The following is a 26906-nucleotide window of genomic DNA, read 5'->3' on the forward strand; positions in this document are numbered from 1 at the left end:
TGCTCAGTTCTCCCTGTGAGCATTCCTCCTTTTTCATTATTTACATTTGTATTTGCTGCTGCTCTCAGTCTGACCTGGAGAACGTGGGGTCAGGCAATTATGAACTGAAATGCCATTTTGTTGTAGCGACTTTGCCGCCTGACAAAGATGGAGTGAAGACCAGTTGCTTTCTGGCATTTCATTAATAGTGTTCATCGATGAAAAGACCTGTGCCGCTGGGTAACACTACAGGCATTACATCCTGTTTAGAATAATTACATCACTAGACAGGACAAAAGTGGACCAGATGTTCAGTGTTTGATATATTTCTTGTGTAGTGGGAAATTAAACGAGTGACAATTCTCTAACCTCCTATTTCTATCATCTACTTATCATTTGTAGGATTTGCCAGGCACATTCAGTCAATGCTCAGTGTCCAAATAAACCTGTGACTGAATCCAGGAGACATCAGTAACCTAAATAAAGTTCAAGTCCAGGTGACCCGTGCTCACAGCAGCCATCAACAGTTAGGTCTGCCAAACCAAATTGACTTTGCACACGAGTCCACGGCTCATCTGGTCAATGCCGAGCTCAGTACAAAGAGCGGGAGAAGCAGATAATGTGTAATCCACTTACCACAGCCAAGCCTACACACCATTTATGGAAGTCCACGTCATGAGGTTATTTAGGAACCCTAATTCATCTAATAAAGCATGTTTGGAGGCAGAATCAAATTTGTCTGAAAGCCCTCGGTACACGTGCTATTACAAAAATCAATCACATTTCAAATGATTAAATAATGTATGATTTCAAGAAATTAAGTGACAAATCTGTGGTGCCAAAGCACGGCTACAAACACACGTATAGAAAAGAAATTAATTCTCCCTGATGAAGGCAAAATCTATTACTTCTGCATGATCTATGAATGATTATTTTACCCAGATGTAAAGAAACTACATACATACTACAAACTGCATAATGTTTGGTTAACATTAAAATGTGTGCGTTAACTGAAATGATTTTGCTAGGGTTTTGCTTGTATTATACTGATCCTTTGGTCATTAGGCAGCAATTTGAGCAGAGAAATACCATTTTAACAGGATATACTTTAATTAAGAAATTATAATAAAAAGAGTACAACCGAAAAACCTTAAGTACAGTACTATGCAATACATTTACAGCCTTTAATCTATCTATAAACCCATTATTAAATAGAACCCACACTGTTTATCAGAAAATACAGTAAATAATTAAAAAAAAACATAACCACAGCCCCAAAGTAAATGTTGAGTAAAAACATTAACAAAAATAATACTTTGCGTGCAATTCTTTCTTTACCTGCTCCCCCCTTTATTTGTATATACAGTAGCGATACTGTGCTTTGTAGTGAATCTATTTGAAAATGATTAAATTATTCAGAATAGAATCAACAGTCTAAGAAATAAGAATGACCCATAAATTACTTGTATCTGTTTCATCTGAGACGATTCTCATAGCAGTGACCGTTTTATGGATAGTTTTGACTCATATTAAAATACGCCTCAAGGACAATATGCGTGTTGAACATCGGCATCCTAGAGGATATAAAAGAGCAGCATATAATTGTAGAATATTTGATAAATAAATTTTACCCATGCATAGACTACAGTATGGCATCTCATCATCTCTCTGCATTCAGGAACCTCACCACTGCCTGGGTATGGTAAATAGAGAAGACAACTCATCCAAACAAGTAGCAAACACAATATAGGGACAAGATAACTATGGAGGATTATCATGTCCTGGATTATCAATAACGAAATGTGTCCACAACCATGCATATGATGAATATTTGGCCATATTTGTAATTAGCGTGTAAAAACAAAAGAATTCCACATCACATTTAGACTAGAGAAAGGCCTAACAGCAACCAGGATTTACTATTGCTATAAGTCTCTGAAACATTTCACCACATTCGGTGACACACTACAAGGCTCCTATGATGCCACCAACGAGAAAGGCAAAACTGTGTTTTGGTAGTTTGTGTGTTGGGATCACAAACTTAAAGGGAGTGTGTGAGTGTGAGTGTGTGTGTGTGTGTGTGTGTGTGTGTGTGTGAGAGAGAGAAAGTTATTGTATGCACAAGGCTGAGAGCACACTGAGGCTTTCTGAACCTGGAGTCTCTTTTACACGTAGAGACAGTGGGATGGAGGTTAAGTTGCAGCTCTGCCCGTGTTAATGGGAGTCCGATGTTACAGGGGACATCCCAGAATCCTTGGCAGAGTCCAGGGTGTCGGTGGTCGCAGGGGAAGAGACTTTCTCATAGATGAAACTGTAGAGGCTGACATCAGGTCGAGTCATGCGGCAATTCTTACACAGCAAACTGGAGTACTGGTTCAAAAGGCTGTAAAGCCTCCCTGGGAGGGAAAACGAGGGGGGGGTGAGGAGAGGGGAAGATAAAGAGAGGAAGAGAGACAGAGGGAGGGGACGGTGCAGGGGTCAAGAGAAGGAAGATATATGGAGGGAGATAAAACAGGATTTGAGAGAAGTAGACAAACAGGGCAAACGGGTTGAGAGTCAAAGAACAAGAGACAGAAACTGTAACAGAAAAAAAAAAAACTAAGACAAATTAAAGCGTGTTCGGCCTCATTTATAAATCACACACACACACACACACACACACACACACACACACACACACACACACACACACACACACACACACACACACACACACACACACACACACACACACACACACACACACAAGCCGTGAGCTTTTTCTCTGTAGCTACACTTTAGGAAATGGATGGCTGGAGGGGAATTTCTCTGAAAGGCTTCAATAAATGTCAGTGGAAGAAAAATGAAAAGAGGGGGAGGGGAGAGGCTGGGGTCAGTTCAGGCAGTAATCCACTCTGCAGCTGAGGCTGAATGGATGAGCTGAGGAACGGGGATGGCCCATAAGGTGGAATAACTTAACATACAGATGGACTGCATTCTGTTATTTATGCATACTGTCCCTGTAATGACGCCAACAAGGACAACCTCTGTGTGCTGTACGAGCCTCAAGAGCCCCACAATCCCAACAGCGGCTGATATCATCACCATTCCTGCTCATTATGTAATTTACTGTCAGAGCTCAACCGAGGCAGGTCTGACAGGATAATAACTGCGTGACTGCAGCGTGGCCAGAAAGTCCCGGAAAACAAAAATACTAAAACTATTTGGTTGGGTGTGTGCGAGTCTTACCGACGGTGACTTGTCTCTCGGTGAGGAAAGTGTGTATTTCATGAACATCTCTCATGAGCTGAGCATCTCCAAATGTGAAGTACGCCACGTCCCTCCCAGCCTCTGCTGCAGCCATGAGCTGAATCAGCGCTGAAAAATAGAGAAGTAGAACGCTAAAGGGAAATTCAAGCAGCAATAACATACCGTATTAGCATCATTAGTATCCTTCAGTTTCAGAACAAAATCATAAATGTGTAATTGACCACTGAAAATAAGCTGAGGAAACTAAGTAATTGGTCAATAAGCTGGTTAAGGTACGGCTTCGGGCAGAAAAGAACACAAGTGACAGGGGCAATTTGTATCAGAAGAGTAAATAATCCACCACTGGCAGCAGAGCCTCATCAACAGCACTCAATCTTTTCGCCCTCGCAAATTAGGTCTTAAGACTGTTAAATATTTAACGGAATGGATATTGATTCCAGATTAATAAACACACAAAACGAACCATCATTTGCGAAAGGTCTGTAATCTTTACGACAACATAACAGTTCAGTCTTATGTAACTACCACATCTCAAGTCAGCTCTGGGACTACAATGTAAAATACAGTTATTGCCTTCTAAAAATACCACCTATGCTAATTCCAGGGCTAATGGGCGGGGGTCCCCGGAAGCTAATATCACCCAGAGGGACTTTGGCCACTGGATCTATTCATAGTGTGCTGCAGAGGAAATTAACAGCTTCAGCTCTAAACAAAACTGTACACAAACATACACGTTACTCCAATCTACATTCATAAAACAGGACATTTTATGAGATGTGTTTTTTTGCAGTCTCCATGAATCTAGGCGTAACACAGAGTAAGCTCCTTTAGTAACTTATAGTATGATAAGTATGAACAAATATAACGTTGTTCATACATTGACCAGAAACAGAACTGGTCAAATTTTCCTGTTGGGTGTATTCGAGTGGACAGTAAGAGCCCCCTGCTTATGAAGAGTGATGTTTTATAAGCCCACAGAGACCTGTATCAGCCAGGATTTATAGCATCCCTTCCCTGTAATCAATTGCCCTTTTAATGGAAAACATAACTGTGTGTCAGCTGATCAATAAAGGGAGGGAAGCAACGGGTGAGTGACACCCTGGGAGAGCTACTAATTGAATAGAGGGGTTTGAGAGAGACCGGAATCTGTGACTGTGCCGTACAGTCCGAAAGCAGGAACGCTGAATGTTCTTCAGCAGGAGCTTCAATGGCTGCGACAAGCAGTGCAGGTGAATGGGTGATCCTGTCTGAGCTACTGATATTTACCTCCTGCTGAGTTAAAAGTTTAAACAATATAATGTATTTGCTAACCTATATCAATAGTACCATTTCAGCGCTTGTGTGTAAAAAAAACCCATTGATTTCTTCACACTTGTTGTCATACACAGTCTTCTCCTTCCCCCCATTTGGATGAATGTTTGTAATTCAGCCAGTGATACCTTTGAGTCGGGTGTCTCCACCAAAAGCTCCACAACCCCAGTTGCCTGTGGCTATTGCAGAGAGGTGCTTCCTGTTGGCGTTACTTCTAAAGAATCCACAGTGTGCCTGGGATGAATGCACAGGGAGTAGGCGGAAAAAAACACAAGAGAAACTTTTTTATGATTCATTTGCACAGTATATTCGAACTTCAAGTGTGCCATTTTGAGAGTCATACGGCAGTGTTTTCAGTTCAGTGGGTTTCATGTGGGCTGGACATCCAAAAGCACAATAAAGCCTTTGTAAGTGCACACAAGTGCATAACATTTTGCCTTATCCCTAGACAGAAAAAATGACAGTACTAAATGACAGTACCATTAATATCTATAAGTGTTGTAGTAGTTGTGGTCAGATAAGCTGCCGGTATCCCTGAGCTATATTCAATGGTGTTACAGATCACCGAGCCTTAGGTGATACCTCAAAATATGTCAGAATTCATCTTCATGAGCTTTTAGTCAAAGACATCATAATGTCCAGCGTTATCCTGTCCGTCACATGACAGATGTGCCCTTGGTTATTGACAAGGGCACATCTTGGGCACAGCCTTATTGGTTATTGACAATAACCAAGGACACATCTGATAAAGAATGTGTGTATGTAAGCCAACTACATTTTCTCAATCACTGCACAAACACAGATGAGGACATCTCTCTCGCACCTTGTTGAGTTCTCTGATCATCTTTTCAGGGAGAAACTGTTCTAGGAAGTGCCTGAACCGGAGAGCATCAATGGCCACAATCTCTGTACATCGTCTCTGCCAGTCATCCCTGGAAATGACAGAAAAGCAATGAGAGAAAAGGGACTGACAATAACTTGTCACATCCAGAACTGGATTAGATATTTTTGGTTTAAAATATCAAAACAAAATATTAAATAGTACTATGTGAGGAACACATACCTGGGAGTCTCATCCTTGTAGCCGTCCTTCCATTTGTAACTCTCGGCATAGCCAGAGTATTTACTGTACTGTTCAGTGCCTGCAGAACAAGAAAGAAAGTCAAGAAAAAAAATGAAATTATTCAGTATTCAGCAGTCAGAGCACACAGTGGGCCTAAATCTGTTTCAGCGCCTTATTTCTTAAATCAAATTTAGTGCTTTCTATGCTCCCCATGTGAGTACACAGTATCAGCTTGTATTGGATTGTCATAAATAAAGGCCATTGATTTAATAAGTAATCCGCTTTGGGGTTTGAAATGAAAAGCTTTCAGACGTAATAGGAAGAAATGGTCTAAACAGAAGAAGCTGTCTTTGGCCACATTTACAAAATGCTTGCATAACATGAAATATTAATTTATTTACTGACAGAGTAACACACCTCTGTTACCAAGACGTTAGCCTTTTTTATAATGTGTACTTGTATCCGCTCAGGGGTGAGAGCGCGAAAAGACGTCATCATTCGTCTTTATAAATACAGTTGCGCTCTATTCTGAAAATGATGCCTAGCTCCATATATTATGTATTAGGTACTCCTCCCGACCAGGACTTAAACATGTGATTAACACAGCCTTTGAGGTTCTACTGTATATACTGGCAGAGTTTTGTAGTTTGTGTAAGTTCACAATAACCAGAAAAGATAAAAGCAATGCTAAATGAGATTCTTTGAATTTTTGTCTTGAAAATCAGCAATTAAACACTGCTTTACTACTCATAATTGACTTAATTCAATTTCGAGCATGTACACTTCGAGCAATGTAAAACAAACTTGAAGTCTAATCGTGAATGATGATTCTTTTGTGCCTTTCTATGACAAAGTATGACTTAAGCTAATGGCCAGTACTGCAGCCAAGTCATAAACCAATAATGGAAGTACAAAAATGAGAATTATGTTTCTATGTAGAGTAAAGCCTTGGCTGAGTGAACAAAAAGAACATTTATTTTAAACACCTTGCACCATCTCAAGTCCAGTCGGTCAAATAAAGTACAAGCGACTCCTAACGTCATATACAACAGGCTACCCATATCACTTTCTCCATCAACAGAGCCGTCCTCCTCCTCCTTCACCTTGATCCTATCTATCCTGGTAAACACTCATGACAGCCTCCTGGCATACAGACTTCCATCACTAGATTACATCGTGGCCCTCTGCCTTTCCGATCTGAAAACGCCTATGGACAAAAACTGATGTGACGTATAAATTCTAAGTGCACTGGAAGACCCATGTTAGGACACCTCGAAAGACAAAGAAATATGATCAACTAGACAGAAAAGAAAACCTAAGACAGCGGAAGAGAGACATATATGAAAAGTCTAAAAACAGAGACTAGACTGAAAGAGAAAACACTGCGTGCGTGCAAGGAATATTCTGCAAGGTTTTAATGAATCTATGGCGCAACTGGCCCATTCCATTAGAGGAGCAATGACCTTAGTTGGGCTATAAATTCCTTTCTGTCCAAATGTAATAAAGTTAAGTGGAGAGGAGGAGGAGGAGGGAAAGAAGGAGGGAGGCAGAATGATAGGAGGCAGGGAGGGGGACAGTAACGAACCACTGAAGGTGACTTGGAAGAGGTGGGCGTTTCGAAGAAGACAACACGACGCCATACAAGACAGACAATGCTTGGTTTGCTGAGAAGAAGGTACCAAACCAGACAGACGTCGATTTTAACATTGACTGAACAGAACTGGTTGTGTGGTTTTTTTTGTGCTCTTTCTTTTCTTTACTCTGCTGTTACAACCAGCCTGTAAGCAACAAGCAATGTATAGTAGATAGAGGGTACTGATGGTACAAACTACTAGTCTCTTCATATTTTGTTTGCCCATGTGTCTCTCTTATTAGGCACAAGTTCAAATAAGACTCCACCAACAGAATCAATCAAGTGCAGACATTTGGGAGCACCATTTATATTTGAGTTTCTGAGCGCACAGCTAAGTTATAATACATGCCCTCATGTCAAACAGATGGATTTATCACACCGGATAATGATGCCTCTTGTGTCATCAAAGGCAAATGTGAAGGCTCATTTTTATGCTCCAGTGAAATACAGGCACCACAACAGGACAAGTGGATGTTAAATATTTGTTTTGACAACCTAACTAGATAAAGGGGCAATAAAATAAATATGATGTGGGCATAAATCAATTGACTAATTCATCACTTGAGGGGGCAATGAGATAAAACGTCTCCATGCGTGTCCAATGACACTACAAACCAAAATGATGAAAATAATCTTGAATCAACATGTATGTATATGTATTTGACTGAATTAAACCATACAGCTGTTCATGTCATTTGGCAGTAATTGCACATAGGCTACCAGTATTAAGTGCTTGCCTCCATGATTTTAATCTGTGCTTGCCCTTACTTTGACCGGAGGTGGGCGAGGTACAGCTGTGAGGCAGGAAAAAAGGTAGGATGGCCAGAGGAGGCGAACGAGAGGGCAGAACATTTGGACAGTTTGACCGAAGCAGAGTGAGTTGGAGGTTGAAAAATAGAGCAATTCTGCTGGAGAGAAATGAAGGATAACTGGGCAGTCCCAAGTGAATCAATGCAATAGATTTACCTTCGGACTGGATGGAAGGACAGGGGGGAAAAAATGAATGGAGCCCAATAAACACACAGAGCTCAATGAACAAGAGAAAATAACTCAGAGAAGAAAAACAACACTAGTTTAGCCAACGTTAAGTGTAAAACTAGAAAGGCATGTGTGGTTTCTATAGGAGAAAGAGGAAAGCCAACAATAATACCAAGCAATATCAAGTCAATGTCCAATACACCACATGGCGTGAAGGTGCATTACATTCAGACTATTCAGTGTGGTAGCACCACATATCTGGGCCTATTAGTTCTGTATAGATTGCATTAGTATATACTTATTGCTTGTAATTATATAGTATATGTACAATGCGTATGGGAACTAACTTTTATTCACATACACCACGATTGGCGCTAGATAAAGCGAGGGCCTTCAGGCTCAGATCCCTTTTTACCACAACAGTTTGGTATAATGCCTGAAACTCTGCTGGCGCTCCATCTTAACCTCACTACTGAACAAGACCCCAAGATACTCACAACCTTTGACTTGGGGCAGCAACTTGCTCCTAACCCAATGGGGGCAATTCACAGCCTCAGACTGAAAGGAGGTGCTGACTCTCAACCCATCTGTTTCATACATAGTTACAATCAGCCCCAGTGTGTGCTAGACGTCACGGCCTGATAAAGACACACAAACATGAATTGCCAAACCAGACACTCTACATCACACGCCAGATCACTTAGGCTTTCCTGAGGAGGCTGAGCATCGTGATAAAAACACCCTTCGGTTTGAACTTGTCCCACACTTGTGTTATTACTTACATTATTATAGAACCTGCTGTCTGTCTGGAGGGAGTAAGGAGTAAGGAACAGACTGAGTCAAATGAAAGACGCATATTTGAAACATGCAGCTCTGGATAAAACAAAGTAAAAGTGTTCAAGAGGTCCATTACTTAATGCCTTACAAAGGAGGAACCTGGAGGCTGTGTGTGTCTACATACCTGTGATGATGAGGCACTCATTGTATTCCAAAGCTTCAGTAAAGAGGCGAGAGACAATGAGTTCAGGGTTGATGAGGAACCTGATCTCTTCCTGGACCAGTCCATGTCCTGTAACTCCTCCACCTACTAGCCTGTTTGCAAAGTCCACCTTGTGAAATAAACGAACGTAAGCGTTAACCAAAATGGCACAGTCCCTCAGTTCCCAGGAGTTATGTCCTCTTTCATCATTTTAAGTTGTCCCAAAATGGACTGGGACCCATTTGACAAACTCAAGTTGTACAAGGTGTGCAAGTTAGAATGAGAATAGCTAGGCCATATACTCACAACAATTTGATTCAACAATGTTAATTATATTGCCTTTTGTCCTGCTCATTCAATGCAGTTGAGAAGAACTGTGAGGTTTAGCCACCATCTCTGCCATTATTTGAACAAATGACTCTATTAGTGTCTCCATTATCTGTCACCCACTGTGGTCATTTAATAGAGATAAATGTCGAAGGATCATTGCACTGTTTCCTGCTTGTAAATAATCAAATCAGGAAATTGTAGCAAAACATCGTACATGAAGTCTAAAGAGATAGTTCAAACACCAGTAAAATCTACAATTAATGGTGAGCAGAGCAGTAATACAAAACCTGCATGAACAAGTACATACATATGTCCTGCATCTTTAAATATGTGATAAAACTATTGGCATTCCCTGTGAGGGTGGTAAGTCAATCAATTTGGTCCTGACTGAAATATCACAACAACCTTGGAATAGATTTTCATGAAATGTCCAACATATTCATGGTCCCCAAAGGTTGAATCCTACAGACTTCAGTGATCCCTTAACTTTTCCTCTAGCGCCACCAGCAAGTCAAAGTATTCACATATTCTGTGAAATAACTGGACATTTGCTGGATGGACTGGCACCAGATTTTGTACAGACATTCATGGCACTGAGACAATCTTCCCCCCATCATGATAAATTGTAGTCACTTAAGTGATCCCCTGACATTTCATCTAGCGACATCCTCAGTTCAAAATTGCAATTTGTCCTATTCTTTGGTTTATGATCAAAAACCTGCAAAACGAATGACATTCCCATCAGCCTCAGCTGTATTTGGGCTTTTTGCTAATTAGCAAATGTTAGCATGCTGACATGCTGATCTAAGATGGATAACATGGTCAACTTTATACCTGCTTAACATCAGCATGCTAGCACTGTCATTGAGAGCATGTTAACATGCCAATGTTAGCATTTAGCAAAGCACCACTGTGCTCACAGCAGTGGAGTCCTCATAGAGCCACTAGCACTGTAGACTTGGTCTTGGCTGTAGTTTTGTTAATCAGTGTCCTAAAGTTCAGAATATAAAACATTAATTAATGCACTGAGATTCAAAGCCAAATTGATTCATGAGATCAGTGAATAAGTATAGCTGCTTGTGGTTATTTCTGGGACTCCTGTTTCAATGTAGGGAATACTTTTATGTGATACTACAGCTTCATGCCATGTAAGCCGACTCCTTGTGTTTGTGGCATGGATAAGAGGACAGCCCATTCAATCACAATGCTGCTATTTAAACGGTCTGTCAGGGGTGAGGGTTGTGCTCACTGGCCCACAGCTATCTCTGTGTGACAGTGAGTGTGTTTGTATGTGCCTGTGTGTATGTTGTGTAACCAGTCGCTCAACTCCTCACCTCCTTCACTGGTTCACCCCTAACCTCACCCCCCTCACCCTTCAATCTCACCTCCTGACAGAATGACAGCCCACTCTGCCCTATCGAAACCCAGCACACAGCCGGTGCCCAGCCTGCTGAGGTAGCCATCAATCCACCTGCAGGACTCCTGGCCCACTGGGTCGCCCCAGTGAGATGGCTCACCCTCGTCATCTTTTCCTCCATGTGCCTCTTTCTCCCTCATCCCCCACCCCAGGGTCTTCTCCCCCACCCTTGCCTCTCTGAGCTACTCAAGTGTATACATCAGCTGTCAGCCAGAGTAATAAATGCACCAGGCATCCTTGGAACACAGAGGGGAGTGAGGAGATGGGGTGAATCAATGCAGACATAGAGTCAATAACCTTCCTAGATATGCAAAAAAAAAATCATACACCTGGTTTTGATTTTCTGCAGGTAGTGGACAACTATTCAGACAAGCAGTAGAGTCTCTTTGACTTTTTGAAAGCTAAAAGGAAGGCATGGTGATGGTCACAGTCATGTTCGTCAGGTTTGACCACAGCAGGAAGTGCAAAACAGGCATGCTACATCAAATCTGACACTCTGAGCCAACAGCAATTTTGAAACTGAGTTTATGGTGCCACTATTACAAAAAGGATATTCCTATTTATTATTATTATGCCAGGTTGAGCAACTAGTTCTACTTGGCATTAGATGCAAAACTGTAACCTGCCTACCTGCAACATCCCATATCCATCATCCTCAATCGTCCCCTCACAGGTGATATGTAGGCGCGTCAGCTGAGTCTGGGAACTTGACAGAAAAAGATGGGAAAACTTTAAGTTATTCTTTCACCAAAGAGTACATGGAGAGCATTACAGCGTAACAGTTGCTGCAACATCATGTGGGATATTTTTAATGCTTAATGGTCTGTGTAACTCTCCTGAAGTCAAAATGATTCATAAGATCACTGAAGAAGTATAGCTGCTTTCACCAAAGAGTATTTAACTGTATTAACACAACATGCAAATTTCATTGTAGGGGTGAAGCCACAACATGTTTAACAAAATGTAGTGAAAGACATGTGAGGAGAATTAGTACTCTGAGGGGAACTATACTGCCAGTAAACTAATCCAAAGCTCTAGAGTTATTTGAATGAAATAAATGAATACATATTTCATTTGCGTTTAAGTTTAGAGCATCATCAGACTGGAATAATTTGCCTAACTCACGCAGATCAATTACTTCTTTTCATGACTTCTTTGCTTTCTTACCTCACATGTACTTGGTTCTTGTTTTTGATTGTATTTACCTTAATTTTCAGATGTGTGTGGTTTGGGATTGTGGGAGAGCCCTTACGTGTATGTTCTATTTGATTTTACTATATGGATTGTTCTGTGTTTTTATTATCATTACTATTATTTATGTATTCATTTTTTGTTACAACGTCTGTTAATCTCCATGTTTTTGTTTCTGAGGACCCCCTTGAAAACAAGATGATGCATGATGTTGAAATTAATCTCCTGAAACTTTTCCAGTCATTACTTTGTAGGAACATTCTTTGGAGCAACAGCGTCAACTTCTTCGATCTCCTTGGATATATTCTGCACATATAAATTTCACTCACATTCTTTCTGGCAGGGTTATTGAAGCTTTGTGAGACTGGATGGGGAGCATTTGTGATTTAAGTCTGAGCTTTATCTGGGACACTGAAGGACTTCCTGCTGGAATAAAACTGCCATGTCAACCTCTGGTCTTTCCACAACAATTAATGTATTTCACACCATTCAGTCTCACAATCCCGCCTGCTTAACCAACAGCATGATGCTGCCATCATTATGTTTCATGGTAGGAATGGATGATGACGATGGGCTGTGCACATTAATAACAAAGCAACTCTGATGTGTCGTTGTTTGAGTGGTCCCTACCCCACTCAGACAACATCAACACAAATTCACATTTTGATAAAAATTAGTATCAATGTATATGAAAATAATATTTACTGACCAAAAGCATAGCACGTTTATTTTAAATTCAGGTCATTAAATAACTTAATTCATAACGTAGTAGAATAGAGAGTAATACCTTTCCCAGTTTGGAGGATTGTTCACTATTTGTCTTGTGAATGTAACAAGACCCTTGGGCTCTTGAAACGAGGAGAAAAAAAAAACAGAATCAAAAAATGTTCAACTGAAAAACATGGAGAGCATTACAGAGAAACAGTTGCTGCGACATCATGTGGGATATTTTTAATGCTTACTGGTCTGTGTAACTCTCCTGAAGTAGCACAGCAGAGTTTTCAATTTCTCAATCTTTCTTGGTGAAGAACCTTCAAATAACCTGAAACAGAAAGCAAATGGGAATTTGAGTTCACACAAGTCATTTTTGTAGGGTCCGGACTTTGTTAAACAGTACATGTGAAAGTGAAAGTACAGCCTTGCGATGTTAAATAAAATGTAATGTGTTTTAGCAGATGAGAGACATTAATGTTTCACTTCAGTCATTATCTATAGCTCACTGGACAACCATGCTACAGCATGTCATGAGTGAGGTCAAGCTTTTAAACTGGCATGATGTCTCTCCCATCTACCTCCATTCTTCATACAATGGCACTGCCTGAGGCCATGTTTCAGTTCTTCAGAGTTACCATAAAAACGAGGGTGGATGGATGGAGGGAGGGAGAGAGAGAGAGAGAGAGAGAGAGCTTAAATCACCTCATACTGGTGCTCTCCCTCCATTAAATGCGACCTAAGCTGATGACTAATCACAGTTCAGCATTCATGTTTCCCTCCCACTGCTTAATGCCCAGACCGCTAAAGAAATAAAAACAGAGGGGACAAATGAAATGAAAAAGGTAATACACTTAAAGTGAGAAAAAAAACAAATTCATTAAAGGCAATTCCTGCATTTCAAATGCGTTTTTCCCCACTATTTGCATTCCTTGCACAGTGCCTTACTCATGCTCCGTTAACCCTCCCCACCCCAATTCCCTTAGTCAGTGTCAATTTGGCAGAATGTACTCTGGAGGACAACCTGCCTATGAGATGGTGTAAGTGAAACACAGAGGCAGTGAGATTTCCAGCATAGACACAAATCATACCTTGCTGAGGACAGAAGGATTTAGTCACAAAATATATTGCAGCAATTTTCACATTTATTATTTGGTTCTTATCCAAAATAACCTTACCTACTACATAAAGTGCACCAATAGACAACGTTTCTGACAGTTTTACCATTATCAATTAGACTATTTTCTTGCCAATGAGGATCTTGTGGTCGCTCAGTTCAGAAACAAAAAAAACCGATTTATTTCTCAGTAATGAGCTTTTATTGTTGACTAACCTGCTAAACAGGTTTCCCATGTCATTTTCTTCTCAAACAGAGGAAAACACAAGCTAAAGAGATACGTCTGCCTTCTTTCCTTCCCCCTCAAATCTATCCATCATTTAACAGAGGACAAACCTTGACAGTTCTGCCAAAACAGCAATCAGCAGATTGCTTGCTACTCTGCTTGTCCAAGACAGAGCGCTACTGTAGACGATAAGCAAAGTGACGGACACTCCCTCAATTACAGGGGGAGAGGGAGGGCCAGTAACGATCCAGGGCCCATTTTAGACTGCACTGGTTGTCTTGTCTTGTCTCATCTTCTCAGAAACACCAAGACTTTTTTTCCCTCTTGCCCTTTCCTGTATTTCGCTGCCGGCAGAAATGCTGAGAGTGAAGGCAGAGCCAAGTGCCTGCAACCAAGTGCTGGCATGGGTCTGAAACGGCCAGCCCTGCAACTGGAATCAATGCTTACATTATTACAGAGGCCTCTTCACTTTGCCTTTCACTAACGTTTGATGTGAAGGCAGATATCCCGCACCCACACAGATGACTGATATGGAGAGCCCGATTAAGGTTGAGATAAAATGAGGGAGTCGAAGTATGAATGTGGACCAAATCACATATCCAATATGACCATTCCTGGGATCCATAAAATAATACTGCTCGACCCCCAAGGGAGAGCAGATGGCTAATTAGTTTCTGGATAGCAGTTAGGGCCCATACAGATTGCAGGGAATATCAAAATTATATGGTACTAAACCCACTTTTCATGTTCTGCAGACAATGTAAGCACTATCCTAATAAGGTATTACCAAACAGACATCTCCAGTATGTCAGGCAACAACACCGGAAGTTATTACACGTATCACCAATGAGGAGACGCTGCCTTAAAGTAATACAGGGTAATTGAGTTGCGGCCTGGATTATGTCCAGTGTGTACTGAGGTGCGTACAGTCCATAAATACGGTAATAGAGCTGGTAACAAAATCTCATTGTAACTCCAACCCCACCTCACCCACATACAACATCTCAACTTTCTAACCATTGTCAGCTGTGACAAAATTCATGAAGATGTTAGTGTCCAAAAAATGTCCACCAAACTCAGTTAGACGTCTACTGAAAGTCACCATATCAAATGTCTTGAGGAGAAATGACAAAACAGGACAAATTGCAACAATTAGGGCTTTCTCCAACAGAGTTGGACCTCATTAACAAAGACAGATTCCAGAAAACTGTGATAACAGACAACCCAAGTGCAGTACTGCCACACCTTCTGCTGCCGTCTGCACGCATTACACCAGCAGAGCAGAGGTTGTGTACTTTAGATACAAGTATAGGCCTGACCGCATTTATGCATCACTTTCCTCCGTTCCAAATAACGTGACACCTCAAGATTATGAGACACACAGACAGGTGTGCACTTTAAAACAGCCTATCAAAACAATTTGTTTCAATTAGCCAACCCAGGCTTTCTTAACAGACCACTGGTTCCAAGTAGGTAGAAACAGAGAACACCAATTTAACACTCCTACTCGAAACTCCTTCCCACACTAAAAAAGACAAACAAAAACAGATTCTCTGCCCACAGTCCAATCCCCAAGTCTATAAGGTGACAGGGGCAGCTACGGCATGCAATGTAATCTTACCATTATACAAAAAAAAAAACATACATGTGCTCTTTGACAATAAAACAAATAAGATAAAGAAGAACTGTCAGATCCAATCAGTTCAATTTGTTATGACCCACTGCATTCAAGCTGACAAATAAGCGTGAATGTGACTGTGTGTAAACTTACTGGACACTAACTTAAATGAGTAGAAGCTGAGTAAAAACAGAATTCATCTACTAGGGGTTTTCAAGGCAGTAGTGCCCCCTTATGGAAATCAGTTTACTTTCCTCTGAATGGCAGGATCACTAAACTCAGTGGTTGCAATCAATCATGAAATACACATCTTTGAATGCATTTGATGCTCAATTACTGGAGAGGACACTACTGAAAATATTGTGAGAGAACCTGACCCTGTTATTAGGCCAATAAAACCTGGGCCAGAGAAAAAGTATAATGACGCCAATGAGTCCAATCATGCTCCCGTCCGACAGCATAGCAAGCTTCTTCTCGAAGCGTATAGACCAATGAGGCTAAGTCAGGATCAATATCTGAGTCTAAGATCTACTCAGTCTCCTGCTTAAAGTAATGGCTTAGAAAGGGACTCAGGAAAGACTCAAGGGGCAAATCTCATTTTGTGAATAAAATACTAACGACTGCAGCTCACTCAATTACCCTCGTGAGCTACTGATTATTGTTTTGTGTACCTCCAGTTTTCTGCAAGGTCTGGGGGGCCTTTACCTGTAGAAGTTGATCTCAGGATAATTGCAGTACTCTGACTTGCGGGAGTTGCGTCGGGGGAACGTGCAGAAGAAGGCGTTGGCCAGAAGACAGGCTATTTGCTCCTGAGACAGAGTCAGGGAATGGTTCATCCTTGACTTCAGTAGGGGAATTGGCTAGAAAGAGAGAGAGAGAAAAATCAAAACAGAGAAAAGGTGTGGAGTCAAAGCAAAGAGACAAAGACTGAGGGACTGCAGATCAGAATGGGAAACGTAGAGACACAGAGAGATGCAGAAGAGACACACAAGGTTACGTGGGTGCAGTACTGTAGGTCTGAGGGCGAATGGGGGCAGATAATTAGTTTAGCAATCTAGCAAGCAGAAGAGACAAGGAGAGTTCCATTAGGTAAATGGGTGGTAGTAATTAAGATCCTGGTTTTCTTGCTCTACCCCAGGTTCGTCCAGTCAGACACACGGGCCCATCCATCTTCACTGATTAGGGCTAAAGAGCCTCCCAAGGCTGCCCAGTTGGCAGATCAATACCAGCACTAATAACACACATATAAACATTAGCCTTGACGCTTAATACTGCAAAACAAAACGGAGAGTCAGAAAGCTTCATTATCCGACCGCTACAAATGCTTCTGAGGTGAAATCTGTAACAGAAATTCCCTCCTTTAGATAAACCTGAGCATCCTTGACGTTCTGCCTAGACTAGAGGGGGTTTCCCATCCTGCCTAGAGTGGGAGTTGAATTAACTTCATTAAATTAAAACGGAGGACTCTGAAATACATAACTGAATTACAAAAATACCAATCTTGGAACTCTTGCATTGCTATAATTGATGACAGAGAACAAAAATGAAGACAAATGGGGATGACATTTAAAAGATCTGTGACATGGATCAGCTACATTTACTGTGAATAAAAGCAAGGGCCTCTGAGATTTGATGGGAGTGATATCAAAATATATTTGCTCAGAGGAGAAACGGCTAGCGTGGAAGTCCAAAAGGAATAGACTGAATTTTAAATTTCCTAAGCATATCACATCAGACGGATGACTGGACATGAGACGGACCTCTCCTCTCTCAGCCCTCTTTTTCTAATGAAGCAGTTCTTGATATGGACCAAAAAGGGGCATTCATTATCTCGCAGTTGTAGCTCATGAGCTGATCTTGTATAACATCCACCATTTAACCCTTTGCCTCTCCTCTCTGCTGACTGCACACACACTTACATCCTCCCTCCTATATACATTGCCACTGCTGATCTCTTGACTTCTTAAACCCACAACCCACTGTGTTGCTAGAGCTTGATTTCCTAACACAAACACCCACAAACCCCCCTAAACATACGCTGTGTACATATTCAAAAACAGTAAACTGTGCTTACCATTGTGCACAGGCGAGGAGCACTGAGTGCTAGTTCAACCATAGCTGGTAGTATGACTTCAAACAGGTGTTGCATCTCGCAATGCTCAAGAAACTGGAGAGAACAGGGGAAAAAAGAGACATACAGACAAGAGTATTGTTAAATGGGCTATCTCTATGGAGCTGACTGCCTAGTTATGCAGGCAGTTACTCAGAGCCAGCAGTCAGAGTGACTGATTAGATCTGAAGTGACATATCGGTTTGTAACACCACTGATTTTTCCAACCAAAATATATAATCTTTTTTTTCAGTTTTGTTTTTTGACAATTCTGTTTCTGAGAGAATAGAGACGACTCCAACTGTTTACATCTCGCTCTTATATGGCAGTTCCCCCTTTTTCTTTTAAAGAAAACAGATAACCAAAGTGAGACAAACAAATAATAAAAACATCAACAAGAAACAAAAGTGAGATAATACAAAATGTATTATTTTTATTTTCATCTCGTTAGTTAATCATATATGAATATCAGAAAGTGTGTTCAATTAATACATTTCAATTTTGTTTTTGTTTCTCACATTTTCTCACCAGATCTTGAACCTTCCTTTCAGCAGTTCATGCCCACATTACCTCTATTTCCACTATTCTGTTTCAACTGGAAACGTGACGAAATGTGAAAGCTCAACATGCAATTTCCTTTTCAATAACTGCAATAATTCCTTTTAGGGTTTATAATTGTCTTGTTAAGACAAAGAGACAGAATGGCTTTGAAAAATATGAGGAGCAGTCAACTACTTGATGAAAGGTTTAAATGGTCTAATAACTGTTTGACAGTGCGTCTGGGGTCATAACCCAATACCAGTAACCAATATCTAAGGAAAGATGCGCAGCTCTCTCATATCCATCAAGAAAAGTCAGTGTCAGTGAAGGTAATGGAGGTTTATTGTTGTTTTAGGGTGAACTCACACTCCTCAGATATCAATAATCCCAACAGTTCAGAAACAGAAACGCTGCAGAGCTACTCACTACACAGAACCTGTTTCAGAAGAAACTACCATCAATCTGGGAGCGAGCCTGCCATGACCGAGGTATCCATACTTCAGCCTATAGCTTACCTCAGCATCCATCTGCAACTCCCTCTAAAATAAACACCCAGTTATTCCATCATAGACCCAGATTTACAACGCAATCACTTATGAGTGTATTGGCTTCAAACGTCACTGTCATCAATCACTTGCCTTATTCTATCAAGGTGAGCAGGGGAGCTTGCGCTGATTAAATGGACCTTCTGGAGCAAATGCAAACAACCAATTGTGGAGAGAGTGGCAGGGTGGCTTGATTTTCAACAGGAAGTCTTTGGTGGGCGATTTGGCCGGGGGCATTTATATGGCTGCAGAGCAGGTCTGACTAAATGCTGTCAGAAGTAATGAGCTGGCAGACATCATAAAGTGCTCCTGTGGGACTAATAGATGGTAGTTGGTGATGCGGCAGGATGAGGGCAGAAAGATGATCCCCCAGCCTTTTCACAGCAGTAACATACAGGTTAGGCTGCACACACAAACTATACCTTTCACATCAATACATATGACAGACTGAGTTCCAGCAGGACAGTCCAGATTTACTGCTGCACAGGCTAATGATCGATTAAAGTCTGATCTTCCATCCATTCTGGTTATTTTAATTTCCTGGCAGCTCAACCTATACAACTCTCGACTTCACATCCTTTAGAGGTCTTATAAGAATGTTTTAAATGCATTTGGTGTCAAACTCTGATATTTCAATATTTTTTGTGTGAGAGAGAGAAATAAAACAAGCGACAAAGCACAAAAGTGAGAGGGATAAAGTGTGTTGCTGAACGTTCGTGTACTATTGGAACCTCAGCTGTACTTACTCCTGGACTGCTTTCCTGCTCAGCCCTCCAACATTCATCAGAAAGTGACACAGTGACAGTTTCATTCGGCAAGGGAGAAACTCTAAGACAATTTACAGACAAGCCCTAATTTGGATAACTGTTTTTTCCCCCCCTATGGCTATTACACGTTGAGCGGAGTGTCAATCACTGACACAGGAGCAATGTACCTCTTGACAATTACCCCAGTGCTGCATAAATGTTGCTCCAGATTTAATTAGGTGGTCTTGGCTGAGGAGAGTACAACAGTTAGAATTAAAACGTGCCACAAACTACTGCAAAAGAGGAGTAATATTAAAAAAAAAAAAAAAAGGAATGAGCAAAGAAGCAGTACAATTTACTCTGTCATTTGCTAATCAATTGTGTTGCCCAAAGAATAGGCCAAACAATTTCACTGCATTAGTCTGTGTGTGAAAGATAAATCACTCAGGATGGTGCATGTCTGCTGTGGAATGGCAGCTGTTGATCATTCATGCTCAATGTGTTGTCATGAAGCTCTGAATGCTCCCTCGTCCTGCATCCATCAACTGATAGAAATGTAACTGACAGGCAGCAGTGACAACCAGTAGGGATTTTGTATCTGTGCATATGTATCTATTGACATTCCTGTATCACTTTTGCCAATTGCTGCACATACTATAACATTTTCAGTTTTATTAACTTCTGATATTCAAACCTTGACTTGTCCTTCTCCTGCGAGTACCCCCCTCTATTGTTAAATAAATTAAAGAATAGGGTTGCTCAGGACAGTGACTGGAGCCGCTGACGCAACAGAGTCGTGGAAGGGCGAGTTTCTTGCTGGCTTTACTCAGCATCCTTACAGATTTAATGGGACCTTTTAATTAAATTGGATTAAGCTATAAAAAGGCTCCGGCAGCTATTGATCTACCGAGCACTCTGCTTTACTCTGAGAAATTATTTCAAAGAGGAAAAAAAATCTTTAGCTGAGTAATCAATGATGAGAAGGGACGGACACCAGGTTCAAATATCAATCTGACTGGACTGTAACAAGTATCAAATGTTCCCACTTATTTGTAGGAGCTCCACTAGAATAATGATCTTGTTCCTAATGGCTCTTACTCTTAAAGACATGAACTCACCCAGAGAGAATTTGATAATAAGCTACAGACTTTACTAAATGTAGGCAACCAAAAAACCTTTTCGGGCCACTTTTGGTGGTAATATGGCGTATATGTAGGCTCACTTCAAAGTAAATACACTGCCAGTTGACAGGCAGTAGTACAACTGCTGTGTCTACAGGATTTCGGGAGGGAATTACAGCTGATTCTTTACTCGGGAATCTATGTTTCTAAAACAGTTCTAATAAGTAATCTTATAACAATGAAAGACAGGTAAATATTAATCCCATGTGGGAAGAAGTTTCAGGCATGTAATTACAGCCCCTAACTGTCTAAACAGAGAATAAGAAGTGATGAAAGAAAAGGAGGGAGACAGAAAAAAGAAAGACATTCCCCTGGTTCACCTGCAACAGCTGCTGCCGCCATGCTCTGTGCTCATCTGTCCTAACTGTATGATGCCTATTTGCTGCTGTGAGACTCTCGGGTGCTGGGAGGGGACGACACACACTGATGGGCTTGCAGCCACACAGAGCAAGCTCCCCTTGCGATAACAACTCAGCTTTGTTCTTCATTAAGGTACATTTTAAAGACATAATGAATCATGGTGAGTTAAATAAACACAGCTATGTTTAACATGGCAATGTTCACACTGATGAGGTGTTTACTTATATGTCAATTCTCTTAAATTACAAATATGAAAGCCTGTTAAACAGCAAATTAAGAAATTAGAATAAAAGCAGGATTCAAAGAGCATATGCTTAATATTCAGCAAAGAAGCATGCCTAAGACGTGTTTTGGCAATACAGCATGGTCAGTAGGCTTCTTCCTGCTTCTTTTGTACAAGGATATAACAATCAGGTAACAGTGATGTTTTGAACAGCTTACCTCTGTGCAAAGAAGGTTCAGGGCAGTGAAGTCCCATTTCTTTGCATGGGCTATGTTGTATCTCAATATTGCATCCTAAAGAGGAGAATTAGGAGTTATTTATAGAAGACATGTTTGTTTTCAATACATAAAACTATATACCAGCAGATTAACAATAATTTCAATGCACAAAAATATTTAGGATCACAGAATTCATGATGTGGACATAAAGATTTAAATCTTAAGTAGATCCTTGCATCTTTTGTTCATCAGAGGCTGAAACCATTGGCCATTTATTATTTAAATGTTACACTAATTTGTTTTGGTCTGATATTCATAATCAGTTGTTATTATCAAATATCATATACATACTTGTAAGTTAAAAGGCAGTACTCAGTCTTTCACTGTGTTCATATATAATTTTGCCAACTACTTTAAGTCGCTAAAATATAGGGAAAAAATGAATAGAAAGGCAAACAAATTTTATAAAATCGATATCTTTCTTAATGTCTCTTACTTTGCTCTTTTGTGCTCTTTGTCTGTTTACCTGATTGTTTCTCATTTTTGTTTGCCGTGTTATTTTAAAAAGTATCTTTTATATCACTTGAATTTCAGAATAATGGTACCTCTATTGTTTGTTTGTATTTGACTATGTTGTAGCACCATTTCCACCACTGTTGACTGAATTCCATCCTTCATTTTTGTATATTTATTCCCCGTCTTGTTTTGTACATTTGCCTTGTACTAAATAAAGGAAAGCTATATTTTTTGTAAACTCTGCCACCATGTGGTTGTTTATGGAATAGGTTTTGTATATTTGAAACTGCTGTGACAGTTCAACTGGAATAACGTATGAGCAGAAGTTCTCCAGTGTCAAAGGCCAAATGGCCAACTTTCCAAATTTTTTACAATGTCAAAATCTGAAAGCTTAATTTGAAAATTCATCTTGTCCTCAGTTTTCACCTTCCATCCACACTAAGCTGCCTTTTATTACACCCAAAAACAATGTTTTAAAAAAATGCTCTGACATCTCACGTCTGTGGACAGGAAAAACAAAACTTTTTGCCAAAATGATGACATGTGACGGCTCGGACATGTTAATGTTCAGGTCACTTATGTACAAACTTACAGTGTGTTCAGCTCTACTGAAACACAATATAAGTGATCATGGAGAGTAGGAGGTGCCAGAACAGAGGTTTGAACTGCTGAGACCGAGCAGAGTAAACTGTGTCTCTCCCTCTCCTTACCAGATGATGGATGTAATGCCCAATTTTGTTGTTTGCTGACATAAACAGGAGGGAGAAGAAGACAACCAGCTACAGATGCAAGTCAAGTAAAAAGATGTTTAAAGATGTATCCGTCTTAGTAAGGACTCAGACTATGTTCCAACCCAGCACAGTTGTCTTACCCTCACATCCAGAGAACTCTTGAACCCCCCCTGCAAGGCAGTGCGGATCAGCTCCCATCGACTTTGGACACCACCTCCATCCTACATGACACAACCAAAACACATATGACTTTTACTACAATGTTCCTACAACAACTAAGCTTGTTGAAGTACAGTGGCATGTTTTGAAAAGCTTGCAAAGCTGTGATGCACTAGCATACCTCAGTCTCCATAGGGAACAGATTCTTCTCAGAGCAGGGCATCTTCACGGACACATCATCCCATGCATCTTTGAACTTGGAGGGGTACGAGACAGGGAGCTCTCCCTCTCTGAGGAGATCTGTCTGTAACAGGGAAACAAAATAGCAGGGACAAGGAAATGTCTTTAGAAATGACTGAGACAACTGCTTGTTTTGGCTTAACAAAAAGATGCAATAGTTGGCTTTTAAAAACTTGAGAAAATTAGGACATGGTATGGTAGATGTTGTGAAATTAAGAAGTCAGTCACTTTGGCTCATTGCTTCTAACCAAAATAAATTAAGAGATTGCTATATATGTCTAATGTCTTATCTTAAAACTGAATACATAGACAATGGACATACAAGCTTGAAACTTAATTTACTAAAAGTCATATGTTCCTTTGCTGGCTGACTAAACAACTGACAGCTGTCCTGATTTTAATGTCAAGATGTGATTTTCTTAAGAGTAATTTAAAAAATCCAGTATTCTTGTGATTTACGAAGTGATGCGGAGAGTCTATCTAGGGTGGCAGTGGTTAGTTGATGGGTAGAGCAAATAGTAGCTACACAGCAGCACTGACTGTGTTCCTGTGGGACCAGCAGAGGAGGACACAGTCTGATAGGAGCTTTAGTGACAAGAGGCCCTGAGGGGTTTGTGGAGGATGGTTTCACTCTGCCCAGAACTGTCTCCCTTTTCCTCATTCCCACTGTCTGTATCTAAACAGCCTTCTTTACATTCTCTCTCCCACTCCTCCCTATCTTGCTCTCTCTTATTAAAACACCAAGTGTAGACCCATCACGAAATACCCAGTCACATATGTATGCACATCATTTTAATGACTGCAGTATTCTTCACAAAATACCACATACAAAGAACACACAGAGAACAAGTGGCTGTTTACTCACCCTGACTGTGACAGTGTGGTTAGGCACTACTTTCAGGTGAGAAAGAGGGGGGGCACACTGGGGCATTCTGTTCAGCTCATCTATGGGTGTCCCCAGCCATCCTCTGTCCATGTTGTGCAATGTGAATGAAACGGTAAACAGAACAAAAACAGAACAGGTCAGTACACCACAACTATTACTGAAGGAGAGTGTGAGCAAAGTGGAGCAAGGACACAACAGGAAAGGTGATTCACTAACCATAAAAGACAAAAAGTGATACAGAGAAGTGAAAATGTCCACAAGTACCTTTCGAAAATTGCTCCTGATTGGATTACAATTAAGTCCTGGCTCATATCAGATGGGCCACTGCACTCTGCTATCTCAGCATCCGCAGTTCCCATGGCAACCGGGGGGACTCTTTCTTTGGCCGAACATCCAGAATCAGAGTCGTTGACAAGCTGCTGCGATTCCGCTACCTGAGCCTTCGCAAAGCCAGAGTCCTCTGCACAAGCGCTGCCATCGTGATCCTTGTCCACAGAGCTGTTGGCGAGTATGGTTTTACAGAGGGGGCTGTCTGGACTCAGCATCTCCACATCACTGGGCGTACTGACACCCTTCATGGGACTATTGCTAAGACAGAGGGTGAGTTTTGGATTTGGAGAGTGTGCAGCAACACAGGTTGTTTTAACAGGGAGAGGACCAGGTGAACCGGGCCTCTTAGATTTCTGCCCATTAGAACAGTGCGTTTGAGCGCTGTCACTTCTGCTACCTGCAAGGACAGATTCATCCAGCCCTCCTGCAGGCCCACAGTCCATCGACTTCTGAGATGCGGCGTCATCTTGTGTGTTCTCTGTTAGCACGCAGTCTTTTGTAGCGTCATGCTTTTCTGGTTCACAAAGGAGTTCATCTTTTCCCTCTGTTAAGTCTGTTTTTGGAGCATCATTCTTCACATCTTCTGGCTCGACCTCAGCAGTCACACTGCAGCAGGACAGAAGGAGAACAAAGTGAGAGAAGGCCTCGTCAGCTGGCTGAATCTACAAAGTGTGCCCTCATGATCACAATCATGAATCTTCCCTTTTCACAAAGTGCACTTTACATCCTTGTTAACATGTAGATTATACCTGCATATTCCTTAATTAGAAACATACTTAGAACAAATCATGCAAAGCACAAAAATGTGTCCAGTACATGAACAAAAAGCTTAAGCACACAAAATCCTAATGCTAACTTGACTGCTTTACCTTCTTTGAGAATCCATCACTTCATCCATCTTTGACAGTTCAGACAAGATCAACCAACAATAGCTGCTTGAGAAAGAAAAACATTCACACGTTGAAAAGCTGCGACATTATTGATCATTTACATGCCAAAAAAAGTTACAATATAGCTACATCCTGGTTTCTGGTCTTGGACGGACGCTCCACTCAGGACAGTCAGTACAACTTAGAGAGGTCTTATTGGACTTTGTTAGGTTCACTTTCTCATGAGGCTGGGCAGCTCTCCGGTGTGACTTGTGGTCTTAGCTTTCGATTCAGCCTCTTGCCGAAAGTTTCATTTTCCGTTTCCGTCATTTTATACAAGCGAGCACAAGCTCGGCAGCCAGGACATCGCTTAGAAAAGCTGCTGCTGGCAAAGCTACAGTGAGCTAGCTAACTAACCCTCACCAACCTTATACTTTTGGCATTATCTTCACGGTAAAAATAGTTACTCGGATAATAGTGGCACTACAGTTTTTTTCCGAGGGATTTGGTTAGGAGCTTACTATCTTGATGCGAACACATTTTGCTGGACAAAAAAAACAAGTCATCTTGAGCTAACATAGCTTTGATTTGCTAAAAATGAAAACATTAGCTATTATTCGCTAGCTCCGATTATTGTAGATAGCACTAACGTAAGTCAACCTGATCAAGCTAGCAGTGCTGTCTCCATTAAAACGAAGAAATACAACTTACAAGCATACCCCTCTTTGTTTAAGACTTCTGAGTTAGATGTATTACATAATTATTAATTTATTTCCATATACAACTCTTTCTCCCCAGATCACATATCACTCCCAGTGTCATCGTCCGGGTGTTGGTTTACTTTCACTTCGTTGTTGCAGGCAACTGCTGCATCTTGACGGCAGGAAATTCGGGACCAATCAAAACATTTGTCTTGGGAAAAGAGGCGGGATCATAAGTTGGTATCCTAGTAACTGGGTCGAAAAGGAGTTTGCTGTCGTGCAACGGTTCGAGAGGCATGAATAGTCATAAATAGAGAAAAGTAACCAAGTGGCAGTATGCCAAGTATCCGTCTTTATAAAATGTATATATTGTATCCGTAGTATTAATTCCATACAATTGTATTTCATTTCATGTTATTAATTCGTTTTTGCCTACTGTTTTTATGATTATTTATTTTTCATTTGCTTAAATTACTATTCTGTTTTCTCTTTATTGCAGTCAAGTTGTATTGTAATGAACTAATGGAGTGTTATGTGGTGGTTTGAACTGAATTTAAGTGAATGAATTTGAAAAATCAATATCTATAATATGTCTAGGTAACCCTGACAAGCCTACAAAAGCCACCATATCTGCACCTCATCAAAGTTTCTAAAAATAATTCAAAATTCAAAATCAAACTTCTACATTTGCATTAATATGTAGTACCATTGTGTACCATTTAAATGCATTATACATACTGTACATAGGC

General features: G+C 40.8%; 1 protein-coding gene across 3 annotated transcripts; it reads right to left on the reverse strand.

Annotated features, from left to right (window-relative positions):
* Positions 1 to 1070: 1070 nt before the first annotated feature.
* Positions 1071 to 26284, reverse strand: parga (poly (ADP-ribose) glycohydrolase a). 3 transcript variants are annotated; one of them, XM_070915892.1, is made up of 18 exons: positions 26168 to 26284; positions 25457 to 25522; positions 24522 to 25193; positions 24237 to 24339; positions 23313 to 23435; positions 23113 to 23193; positions 21726 to 21800; positions 17877 to 17969; positions 16508 to 16662; positions 13093 to 13172; positions 12918 to 12978; positions 11570 to 11645; positions 9175 to 9322; positions 5603 to 5681; positions 5363 to 5471; positions 4668 to 4773; positions 3208 to 3336; positions 1071 to 2375 (listed from the first exon to the last, which is right to left on the reverse strand). In XM_070915892.1, the coding sequence occupies exons 2-18, from the start codon at positions 25483 to 25485 to the stop codon at positions 2194 to 2196; spliced, it is 2301 nt and encodes a 766-aa protein (XP_070771993.1). In that variant the 5' UTR covers positions 25486 to 25522; positions 26168 to 26284; the 3' UTR covers positions 1071 to 2193. The 3 variants fall into 3 exon arrangements, with proteins under 3 accessions (XP_070771993.1, XP_070771992.1, XP_070771994.1); XM_070915891.1 differs by having other exon boundaries at positions 25457 to 25519; positions 26168 to 26283; XM_070915893.1 differs by having other exon boundaries at positions 25457 to 25519; positions 26176 to 26197.
* Between the last annotated feature and the right edge of the window lie 622 nt (positions 26285 to 26906).

Source organism: Enoplosus armatus, chromosome 12 (assembly GCF_043641665.1).
Source record: "Enoplosus armatus isolate fEnoArm2 chromosome 12, fEnoArm2.hap1, whole genome shotgun sequence".
NCBI lineage: Eukaryota > Metazoa > Chordata > Actinopteri > Centrarchiformes > Enoplosidae > Enoplosus > Enoplosus armatus.

Excerpts from the sequence above, each read along its gene's own strand:
- parga (XM_070915892.1), bottom strand. The coding sequence starts at position 25,485 with ATGGATGAAGTGATGGATTCTCAAAGAAG. Across the intron at positions 23,436-24,236 it reads ACCACACTGTCACAGTCAGG|ACAGATCTCCTCAGAGAGGG; the intron begins GTGAGTAAACAG and ends TCCCTGTTACAG. Across the intron at positions 5,682-9,174 it reads TGAGTGCCTCATCATCACAG|GCACTGAACAGTACAGTAAA; the intron begins GTATGTAGACAC and ends CTTGTTCTGCAG.